The sequence below is a fragment of the Excalfactoria chinensis genome, chromosome 2 (assembly GCF_039878825.1).
Source record: "Excalfactoria chinensis isolate bCotChi1 chromosome 2, bCotChi1.hap2, whole genome shotgun sequence".
NCBI classification, from domain to species: Eukaryota; Metazoa; Chordata; class Aves; order Galliformes; family Phasianidae; genus Excalfactoria; species Excalfactoria chinensis.
Window position 1 is genome coordinate 123,993,878 of NC_092826.1, and position 12,353 is coordinate 124,006,230.

Consider the following 12,353-nt stretch of genomic DNA (forward strand, 5'->3'; position numbering starts at 1 on the left):
ATAGAAAATCATGGAAATTCAGGGCCAATAAATGTAATCCTTCACGCTGCCATGGGGAAGACTCAAATATGACTCTTCTACATTTGCTCTTAAGGACCTCAGATAATATAGATTTGATGGCCTCTTAGCTAAGACAACCTTGGTACTGCAAGTAGAAAGAGAGGTCTTTTCCTAACTGCCAAGATGTGTTTCTGCAATTTAAGATCATTTGTTCTTATCCTATTAATTGCAGAAATATATAGATGAACATTCCCCTCCTCCCTGCAAAAAGCTTGCTATATACACTTGAACGTTTTTGTATCTCCCTGTGTTCTGCTTTCTGTAAGATAAACAAGCTCAGTGTTTTCAGTCTTTCTTTACTTACAAAAATGATCATTCCTAGTTGCTGTCCACAAGACCCTCTCCAATTAGACCACATCTTTCTGAAAGTTTGGTGTGGAGAAATGAATAGTGTATTCCAGAGGAGGTTTCTGAAAGGACATTTGAAGAACTGACAGAGGTGGTTGTGCTTCTGTTCCTATATCCCAAAGTGATTAACAAAATGACAAGATAATTACATTTTTTCAGCTCTTTTCAGCTTGTGAACTAGAGGGTAAAAATATACTCTTCTTGTACAATGAGAGAAAATGATATAGTTTTGGAGAAAAAGAAAGAAAGTTGTGAAGCAGCAACCTTATCTGTTATTTGGGAGCTGTTTTATTAGTCTAATGTTGCTATCCTAATCCATTCCTTCTTCTGTAGAATATTTTTTTTCTGAAGAATTAAAACCATTGCTATAATAATTATTCAGTTATTTCTACTATTACTAAGAGTTTTTCTGCCATGTATATCTCTCAGTTATCACACCTAAAAAAGCAAGCTAAGAAACTGGAAGTGACATGCTGAAAGAACAGAGGAAATCTCTTGTTCTGGAGGCTTCAATGTCAAGATACAAAAAACTGACCACACGTAAATATATATATATATAAAGTTTCCTAAATGATTTAAAATGTATAAAGTGTAGACCTAGAAAGCCCAGACAGCATATTCGTAAACTAATCAAGCAACTTTTTAAGTGATTCTACAACAATCTTTTAGAATGCCTGCCTTCCTTGTATCCTGTCCTCCATTTCTTCTGTGGGATACACAAAATATGTTGCACTTTTGCAAACATAAGTTTAGTTTTAAAAGTTTCATTAATTGTTTGGAAATTGAGATCTTGAGTTACAGTTACTATTTAGAGCAGAAGCTTTGAAACCTCTATAAATAATTATTTTAAGGGGTTATTTTATCATCTTAATTTTAAATGACTCTGGTCCATTAGGAAATTATTGTTATGAACCTGATGATAAACATTCTTCTTGTACTGTATTTCCTACAAAGTTGCATGCTGACAAACAGAAATACTTGATTTTTAATTGAGAAGTATATTGAAAAGCGGAGAATTCTCTGTTTTATGTCCAAACCAATGAAATCCAGATTATATAATTTTCCATTAGAAAACATGATGTTACTGAGCAGTCCCTTTCTACACAGGCAGACATTTTGTGGAGTAGATAGCCTTCTCCCTTATGGCTGAAGTTATATGGAAAAACCTAAGAGAAGGCAGCAGTTTTTTACTAGGGGATGCAGATGGGTTTAGCAAAGCCATTACCCTTGTGACCTGGTATACATCCCACAATGATTATTCCTTTCCTATTGTGGTATGTATGGTTATGTTAGAAAACACAGTTCTCTCTGAACTGCTTTACCCATGTTTGAATCATTTTTGTTGTTTCAGTTCTCCTTTTCTAAAACATCAAATGCTTGGCTTTTTTAACCCTAATTATTCCCTGCTTGGTAAATTCTCCTGGACTTGGCATTTATGGTTTTCTACTTTTTCTACATATCAAATTTATTAGTAATTCTGAGCCATAATTTTTGTGAGCAATGGGTAACCGTTACCCTTCTTGTACAGTGTTAACACATGTGACTTATGTTATGCAAGTTAATATGAAATCCAAGGCACTACTTCAGCATAAAGTTTCTTGAAAGCAGGAGATCAGTTTGTAAAGCCTGTTCTCCTCTTCATATAAATCCAAGTTGCCTAAAAACAACCAGTGCCCATATTTTGCCATTAAATTACCATTAGATGCTCAACTGCATAATTCATGATTCAGGTCTAAAGTGTAGAGGCATCTGAAATATGCTGAATAATCTGAGGAAGTCTGAATTACTCTGCTTAACAAAACCTCACACACATAAGCTGGACTTATTTCAGCACAAAATACAGAGAGATGTTGAAGAATACTGCCAACACATTTTTGTGCTTTCAGGTTTGCATGGCAGCCTGCTGGTTAATGGACTTGCAGAGGAAGCTGGAGATCTGTGTTCAGTCTCCTTTCTGCCCTCAGAACTCAGCTAGGGACTTGGAATGCTCTTACTCAAATATGTAAAAAATTCTTAAGTTCTTTGGGGAACAAAACCAAATTAGAGCCATCCCTGTCCTTATTATCTCCTATTGGCATATTGGGTGGTTCCCTCTGTAAACTGTGTGACTTACCCTTTTGGAAGTTTCTTCACTAACTCAGGAGAACCTTATTTCCTTATCATGATCTTAGCCCTTACATATGGTTTGTGATGTCTGAGTGAGATACCAAGACAAAGGCATGCAAATCTGGCCCTTCAGGCACAAGCTTACAAGCACAGCCAAGTTTCTTGAAAAATTCTTATTTGAGTTTTCTTCTAGCCTCAGGTTTTTTGAACTACAGGGTAATTTAAGAGTAAAAATAATAATAAAAAAAAATCAATTCTCTGTAAGTTTTATGGATATTTTTGGGAGACTTAGTATGCAAATATGCACTCGGACGCATATAAATAACCTAATATATTACAGCTTCACTAAACTAACAGCATCAAAATATCATGAATAATTAACAGTATGATTAAGGCCACGTGAATAAATCAACAGGTTCAAATATTCAGCTCTTCACATTGCCGTGACAGGTAATCAAAATGAATTATGAGGTTGTCATTAGAAAGAATTGCTTTCTGACAGTCTTGTTGTGAAAGATTTTAAGGATACATATCTGTTTTAGTTTACAACCTTTCTTGCACAGATTTAACTCATAAGGGGATATATTTCTGTAAACTACTACTACAAAACAACCTCCTGAGCATTTATTCTGTTTCAGTTCTTTGCTAAAGAAATCATACAGTGTGTCTTGCCCCTGGCTCTCACTGAGAATTGGTAGCTTCCCATCCTAACCACTCCATCATCTGTGTCTTCATGGCTGCTCCGTGGTGGTTTCTCTTGTTCCTTCAGTGCTGTAACACAGAGGTTGTCTTGAAGTTAATAAGGACAGAGCACCTAAAGCACCTGTAGGAGCAGCTTTGGAATAGCACTACTTCTGCAATAGAAGAAAATCCATCTGAACCACTAACCACTAAAACTGAATATTAGTTTTAGAGGACTTTTTATTTTAATATATTGTACAGACACTGTTTTATGTATGCACAAAGATGTATATGTAATGTATATCCCTTGCACAAACTGCCAAAGTTCAGTAGGGGAGATATTTTTACTCCTAGAAGCACCAGTGGGAAAAAAAAATAAAAGCTAAATACATCTTTTCAGAAGTCATCTATATGGAAAAAGCTTCAGATATAGGTAGAAAATGCCATCTCCAAATAACATTTGAGATTGAAGAATTAATGGGCACAAGTTCCTATGTGCTTCCAAAACATATGTTTAACCTTCTAGCTGAGGTAATGAACAAAAGACCCACAATTTCTCCTCCTATTTGTCTGTTTTAAATTGCTTAAGGCATTACATACGTTCATGAAGCTTTTACAGTCTGGTATCTTCAGGGATTCTTAAAATATTCTTGATTTTCCAGAAAAATTATGAAGAATACATACGATAGTAGAGCTATTTCTGTTTACATAAATGGCCTAAAATGTTTCCCCTGAATTAATTTAAAAATCTGTGCACATTAAGGCAATGCAACTTTTTTTTTGTTTGTTTGTTTATTCTAATGTATAGCACAATGCCTGCATTTTATAAATACTTAATAGCTCTATGCATATCCAAGCACATATATGTTTTAACAGAAACAAATGAAAAATAATTATTTTAATATATCACTCATATGGAAGAAAGATTTGTTTTCATTCGTTTTAGTAGAGCTGAACTGAGAATATATTTAACCATGTAGATTTTTTTTTCAGAAAGTCTTTTTCATAGTGAAATTATCTGATTCTTTGAGAGCCTGTGTGGTTTTGGAGGGTTTTATTGTTGTTTGTTTGACTTTTCAAGGAAAGTAGAGGAAACCATAAATACTTCATTTGCCAATCCACTGTATGAAGATCTTAGTTCATCTGGAAAAGCAAAGGTAAGCACCAAAGCTGGTTCTACGTATTCAAAAAAGTGTGAGTTTGTAGCCCTTGATTAGGTTTCCCATTAAAACAAATAGCGTAATCCACCAGTGAATGTTATTTGATAAAATAAAAGACTTAAAAAACTGGTGCATCAGATCAGTTCCTGTGCATTTTCCCTGCATAGCAGATTTGAAATCAACCCAATTCTGAGAACATCTTGATGTCTGTAACTAATGCAGTGTATGGGCTGCTGAATCTGAGAAAGCAAGAAAAAACCAAACAAACAAACAGAAAAAAAAACCAAACAGTTTTAGGTGAAGTACTTTGCCAGGAATATCAAAGAAAATCATTATTGGGATTTGTTTCCTTTTACTTCAGTGAAAAAATATTAAAAACAACAGCAACAAAGCATTGCACACAAAGGTGCTCAAGTTGTCTTTGCTCATTCAGTTAACTTTAATAAAATGTGCATTACTATTTTCATCACTGCAAAGTTCAAACTAATCAAATATGTCTGTACAGTGTCTGCTCCTTGGTCATGTTTTTCCCTCGTGCTACTTGTTGACCATAATTGAGAGACTCCTAGGGTAAAGAACTGTGAACAAAGTGTGTATTTAACTGTGAACATAGTGTAGTAAAAGAATTCAAGACAAGATTTAGCTATCACATCAAACTGGTAGCTATAATTTATGTTTTAATTTTAACAAGAGAAATGTACTTGACTTAAAATGCAGCTTTCTATGTTATTTATCATTGGAAATAATAAATTTGAATCACCTTGGATTTACAGGAAGCCAAATCAAATTTAAAACATCCTTTCTGCCCTCATTTTGATATTACCCTTATCAGAACTGAAAGAATTAAGATAGGATAGAAATTGGAAGATAGAATTTCCTTGTTGCTTCCACGGTCAGTAATATAATATCTCACCACAGTTTTAAACAAGATTGTGATATGTCATGTACAATCTCTTGGAGGTTCCTTGCAGGGGATTTTAGAGACATTAGACCAAATAATTCACTTTTAGGTTTGGGTTTATGAGAGCTCCAAGTAGGAAACATTCCCATCACAATAACATACAATTTATCAGGACATTTGTATTGCATTTAAAATACACTCCTGACATTCTTCATTTAATAGCAAGTTGGAAAACAGAAGCACAGTACCAGGGGAGAGATTTTCAGAGAAGGCAGCTACAGGCACTGCAATTGAAGCACAGTGTTGTACCAGATTCTCCTCTCTTTTCTTTAAGATTGTGGAGATACGTGTTTTTACTAATTCTCCCTCAAAGATGAAAAAAAAGAGTTATGAGTTTTGTTTGTGTCTGATGAACCTTAAATCTGTACGATATATCACAAATCAAAAGATACTATAAAAACTTAACAACATCTCTTTTCTCCAGCTGAATACCCATAAGGGATGCAGTTGCAGGCATCTAAGTTACAAAAAGAAAGAATCCCTCTGAACTTTTCAGAGCACTGAAACTATGCAAACCTAGCATTGTCTTACACTTGTCTGTACCATTGTCTCACACTTTGGCATTCATAGAGCATGTTAGTCTAACAGCCACATGGAAGGATATTTTCCGAATATCATTAGTAGTTCAAAAAAATTAAACTAAAGCTGTTGTGTCTCTTTTCAGTCTCCTGGGTACACCACTTCACCTGTTGTTCAAATCAGTGTTTCTCCATGGCATGAGGTATGTAATAATAAATTTATCTTCTAAAGTAGGGTGTGTGTTGGCCTTTTAAATAAAATGCTATAGCAAAGGAAAGAGAAAGAAGTCACTTAAAGTGCTATTAAAAAATACTAGCAGCTCTGGAAGGTGCTAGTATCTTAGGAAGATAAAAGAGCTAGATTGGCTGCCAAGATCCTCATAATAGTATTTCCATTAATGCTGTTTACTGTAACTATTTGTTGTATCATGCAGTAATTCAACAATTTCCAGTAAGACAGACACATTCTAACTAATTAATTGAATGATTTGTTTTCTAAATGTTGTTATTTTTTATTTTTAGTATCCTTTTAATGAAGGTGAAAATGCTACCTCTTTTCCAAATCCTCTCTACGGTGAGACAACGGGAGACATGGAGAATCTATGCAGTTCCTTGAAAATAGACAGAAAATGGGATTAATATTGCATATGACTCCTTGCCTGAAGATTTGTTCTAAAATCTGAAAGTCTGTTATGATCCTGCAGCATTTGCAATATGAATAACTCTCCACCGAATAAATCTTTTATTGCAATAATTATGTTCAGAAAGTAATATTATATTAAAAATTGAATCAATAAGTACATATGTATAAATATAGAAAGCCAAATTTATGTATATCTACTCTTTCATATTTCTGTTGGTGCAGAAATTGATTGGTAATTATAACTATGAATTCATTTTACATTTGAACAGTTCAAATGCCACTATGTTAATAAAATGTTTAATCAAATCCAGATTCCAGAGGTCTGATAATCATAATTTCATATCTATTATTTGGGAAATGATGACTTAAATATTTCTGCAATTTTACATTAGAAATGGGTTTTAAATGGCTGTTTTAGTGTTCCAAGGGTCAGAAGCAAAAGAAAAATCTATGTGTAATTAGAAACACATCAAGATAAATCAAAATGGACATGAATCATGAAATTGAATATCCACTCAGTATGTGATTCAGCAATGTGATACAATGGTATGTACCCTCGGTTTTAAAAAGTAGATTTATTATTAACCTTGAAAGCCACATCTGACCACACTCCCTTTTGGTCAGACCTACAGTAACTACCACGGTGCTAATGTGTATGTAGCTAAGTGGTTGACAGAAGATACCAACTAGCATGTTCAGGTAACATTTCTGCTAAGTAAGCTAACCTCCCACACAGCTGCAACTTATGTCCTCACAAACCTACATGGGGGGAATTCTGATTTGTTTTCTGATTTTGAATATCATCCTCTGCAATATAAGATATAGCTTATACTTTAAATAACTAATACATTGTCTTCCCTAATGCCCACTTGAAATACCTAGTGGACTTTTTCAGTTTGAAGGCTTAAATATTTCTGCTATGCTTCTGTTTTCCTACCTTACTGCATTTTTACAGCCTACTTAATTGTATGGGAGATTGGTAATCACAGCCTGAAGCTCAGCTGAGGCAATTGTCAGGTCAGCTGTGGGAGTGCAGATGAGAGTAATTTAGCTGTGCTCCCAGAAGGGGTGGAGCTTGACTCCACCTCCTCTAGACCTTATTTAAGGGCTGACCACCACTAAGGTAGCATCTCTTGGAGTTGCTCCCTGGTGGAGATTGCCTTAGCATTTCCCAGTGAAGGCATCCATATTGGTGAGTCTTTCCTTATAAATAACCTTTTGAATATCTGTTACCATCTTTGTTATCATCTTTGTATCATTTTACCTTACATTAATTTAAAATCTACTGGTACATTTAAAAGATATAAAACTACTTCACATTTCATAAAATAAGCCTTTAGATGCAGACACTATCTCTGTTAGTTCAGGAAATCTTGAAGTGCTTGATCTTTATTAGACTTCCCTGTTTCCCCACAGCAGAGCACACTGAAGCCTGGCTTCATTCCATCATGCGTGGGACTGCTTGGTTTTGGGTGTGTTGTCATTATAGTCTTGTTCTCTTTCACTTTTTCTTAATAATGTAATAGATCCTCGGAGCTCTGTATTTAGGACCACAGAAATACTTTTCAATTTTTGTTTTCTTACCTAACTGACACAGTGTTTCCTGGGTAGCGGGAGTAACCAAGCATGATTCCTTTTGATATTTTTCCATCATCCTCTCCACACTTTTCTGACAATATGCTTAGAATCATAGAATATCCCAAGCTGGAAGGGGCTTACAAGGGTCATTGAGCTCAGCCTCCACAAAGGACCATGCAAAATTCAGATGCTATGTCTGAGAGCATTATTTAAATGCTTCTTGAACACCAAGAGCTTTGTGTTATGACCACTGCCCTTGGGAGCCTGTTCCAAGGCCAAAAACACCTGCTAGTGAAGAAACTTTTCCTAACACCCAACCTGACCCTCTTCTAACTTAGGCCCATGTGATTTCCTTAGGTCCTGTTGTTGGTGAGTGATGACTCTGCTGCATTGTAAAATCAGATTTCACTTTGCTCTCTCATCTGCAAACCCCTTTACTATCTTCACTTCTTCCCCAAGCTCTATAGCCTACCTTAAAACTGCCTCTTGACCTTGTTCCCCTGAAGTGTCCTAACTACAACCAAAAAAACAGAAGCATTAGCCACTACGCATGGCACAGATCAGCACGAGGGCTCATCAGCTGCTGCACATATGCTGGTTGGTCAGTTGATGGTACACTGCTACTTCTCTCACTCTGTACCCTGAAGCTGGACTGCTATTTCCTGCTCCTCTGCTGATTTTAATGAAGACAGGCAGAGCATCACACCTTCCAGACACAAACCTGCCTTAACATCAAATTTAGCTGGAAGTAACCAAAAGGTATTCATGGAGGTTTTTAATAAGAAACCACAGTAAGGTGATCACACATCTGTTTTCCTTCTGAACCATGATTAATAAGACAGAAATATGAAACTTGCTCACTATACTTGTTAAGTTGATCAACAGAGAAAAGATATAATATTGTAAAGTGCCAGGAGCCTCCAGATCCTGAACTCTCTAGTATTTTTATTAAATCTGTGTGAAATGATTATTTTCAGCATCATAAACAGACACTGAACATTCCTACAAGATCAAGCCCATGCAGTCAAATGTTCATTTATTTTGCTATAGGCAGACACTGCTAAACAGTGAAAAGCTGGTTATGCCATGGTCCTTAAATCTCCAAGCATTGTGTCCTCATATGCCTTTCTGTAAAATAAATAAAATAAATTACGTTAATAACAAGGAAGGGATCAGTAATGCCAGAATTTATCATGTTATTCTTTAGGAAACAAAAGATATTTATTATTATTTGTACTCACATTTTAATGTTGTAGGTTGATGCATACTACAAAGAACTTAAGAAATAATTTGAAGGATATTGTTCCTCATCAATAGCTGTTTCCTGAGGGACTGTCACTATCTCTATTCTTTTCTGAAGCAAGAGAAAAGACCAAATTATTTTTAGTTTCTCCCTATGTAGAATGTTTTTAAAGAAATTCTTAACGTTGAGAGTTTTTATCTTCCTGAGCTTCAGTAATGTTTCACGATTCTTATTTCAGCAAAAAGAAGAGTCACTCATATGAGATGAACAGTAAAAATTTCACATCTACAAGCTGAATAACAGCCTGAAATGAAATGGTTGCCTTCAGATAAAAATTAGAGGTTTTATTTCAGTTTTGGAAACATGGCCATACTTTGAACTAAAACATAACTCAAACTTTTATTCACCCATGCTACAGTTTCACTTCTTAATCTCCAAAGAGAATGTCAAGGAAAAATAATTTCTTAAATATTTATACATATGTTTCTTAATTCTCCTAGTTAATAATAGTCCTTGACTAAATAGCCTCTGTACACTCATGCTGCTAATGTCATAAATTCCATGTAGTAAAAGTGAATTGCTTCCAATGGAGGCTTGTTTTCCTGGAGTAATTTGAAGATGGTTATTCTAGCCAGATGATGAATGGTGTATTTATTCTAGTTTAAACTTGTTTGTACACTAATGATCCAAGGTAAGCAAAGTAATAAATTGCAAGACAAAACTTTTAACAAAACCTAACACCTCCTGCAATGTGGTTTGTATGTGTTTTTTAGAGTTGTTTTAGATCCCTGAAACTCAGAGTACTAGAGAATATAGTCCCTTGATTTTGACAAATTTGTTTATCAAAATGAAGTGTAGTTATGATACATTTCAACAAATGCGTTTTGTACACAGCCAAATCCTTATCTCAATGTTCTAATAATTCATATGATGGTCCAGTAACTTTTTTTTTTTTCAAACAAAAATAATGTTTCTGGCTTAGCTGTTCCATACTGGAGGGAGCCGGGAAGTCTGCTCAGAAGGGATTATCATCTTTGCAACCTGTTCCAGTGCTTGCTTTACCATTTGTCATTGGCTACTACTCTGCAATTTTGAAAACCATGGGGAAGGGGAGAAAGATCTTAACTCCTCTTTACTTTAAGAAATTTTAAGTGCAAACTGGTGGCTATGTACTCTCCTCCTTGCCAGTAAAGAAGGACTCAAAGCTTGCTCAGAGCTTCCCACTGGGCTCATTGCTTGAGTTGTTTTAGACACATCAGTGGTTTGTACTGCTATTCTATTTCATATTCCTGCAGCCACTGGCCACTGCAATTGTAACTGAAGTTCCCACCAATGCATTCTGTGTATTTGCTAAAACTGCCCTTCTTGGGTACCCTTCTTGGGTTGCTGGTTTTTGTCCTTATCTTTTTACTTCTAAAAAGAAGCACAGATTAGAAGAGGAGATCCTAGAAGGTATCCAAGAGCCATAGCACTTCAACTGAGCATTCAAGAGGTCAGAATGAGATGCAGCAGATGAACTAAAGTAGCTCAAGTTATGATGCTGTATTTCTTGTTGTCCTCTGGCCTTCTATGGATCACAGGCAAAAATATATCTCCCAACACATATTACTGTAATAACTAGAGAAAAATCCATTTCTTTCAAATGTATATCTCTTCTTTTTAACAGTTTTTCATAAAAGCAGTTCATTTGTCCTTTTGTTTTTGAGCAAGGTCAATAGGATATGCTTTGGGGAAGAGCTGGTCAAGTTCAGAGAAATGTTTAAGCAATAGCATGAGATGAAAATCATTAACAGCTACAGGGGAGGGTGGGTATTCTACTTTTCAAATGAAAATATGAATCTGAGACAAGTCAGCAGGCATGCTCGACTGGGTTAAATGGGTATAACAGAGAGAAATGAGCACAAATTATTCATGGGAATTCTTTAATCTTCTGTTTAATTATGTGATCATTCCTAGAACAAAGACTTTGATTGATCATAATGGCAAGAAAATGTCAATTTGCACTCAGCACAGTGATTAGCATACAGCTACAGAGAACAAAAAAAAAAAAGTGAGAATGTAATGTTTTAATATTTTTTGCATGATTTAGAAGTTTGGGATGCTAACTCTAAATAATTTAAAGGTCGTTATAAGTATTCTCCAAAGAAAGCTGTTTTCATTTTATTTTTCATTTCAGTCTTTGAGTCCTACTTTTTCAAGTCACTCATTTTTCTTTTTTCAATCATTTTATACTGTTCATAAAGCAGTATAATTCTGTGACAAGCATTTTATGTTATATATGGCACATGAATTTGTAAAGCTTTAGTCAACATTGTTAGAGTTTTAATAGCTAAGACTCTGAATACATTTAAATGAGCAGTAAGGTATGGTTACTTTAGAAACATGGTGTATTGAGAGCATTAATATTAGTAATCTATTTGGTATTCACATGGGTATGTTAGCAAGAAGTGGGCATTAATAAGCACTACATTACAATTGGCCTCTGATGAAACTGTGTATTACAGCTACATTAGTGGTAAAAGTATTCAGCATGATTCATGTAAGGTGTTGTCTGGGAATTAATAATAAAGTGCTTTTTTTTCTTGTAAAATGGGGCTGTGTTCATTGTAACAACATGATCAATCGTGTAATAAATGCAGAGGTAAGTAGGACTCTCGGGGTTATGTGCTACCCTGAGTTTGTATGCAAAATCTTTACTGACAAAAAGTAAATCATAAGGATAAACAAATAACTTCCAAAGTATTTTAAAACCTGAGCACAAATATCTGGAAGAAAAAATTAATTTTTTCTGCACTTCCTGTTTACCTGCCTTATTCTTCTAGTGGATCCTCTGGATGCTCAAGAAAATTCAGAGACCAAAGCATGCTGTAATTCAAAAGATCTGATAACTCATAATAATTTCTTTTGCATGTCGAGGCAATTTTTAAAGGTGCATTTAGAACTCTTTGGCTGCTACTTTAAACCACTCTAAAGCCTATTTCATTTGCTTTCCAAACCTCAGCTTCAAGATCTGTTTCTCAGAGGTGAGAGTTTTGAAAAGCAGCGCAATAGAAGT

General features: G+C 35.1%; 1 protein-coding gene across 1 annotated transcript in view; it reads left to right on the forward strand.

Moving 5' to 3' along the window:
* Positions 1-6,473, forward strand: part of MALRD1 (MAM and LDL receptor class A domain containing 1) — a 192,771-nt gene extending 186,298 nt beyond the window's left edge. The window contains exons 38-40 of the mRNA XM_072329837.1: positions 4,277-4,352; positions 5,981-6,037; positions 6,357-6,473. Of these exons, the coding sequence (XP_072185938.1) occupies positions 4,277-4,352; positions 5,981-6,037; positions 6,357-6,473 (250 nt within the window). The remainder of the gene's footprint in view (positions 1-4,276; positions 4,353-5,980; positions 6,038-6,356) is intronic.
* The last annotated feature ends 5,880 nt before the right edge of the window (positions 6,474-12,353 follow it).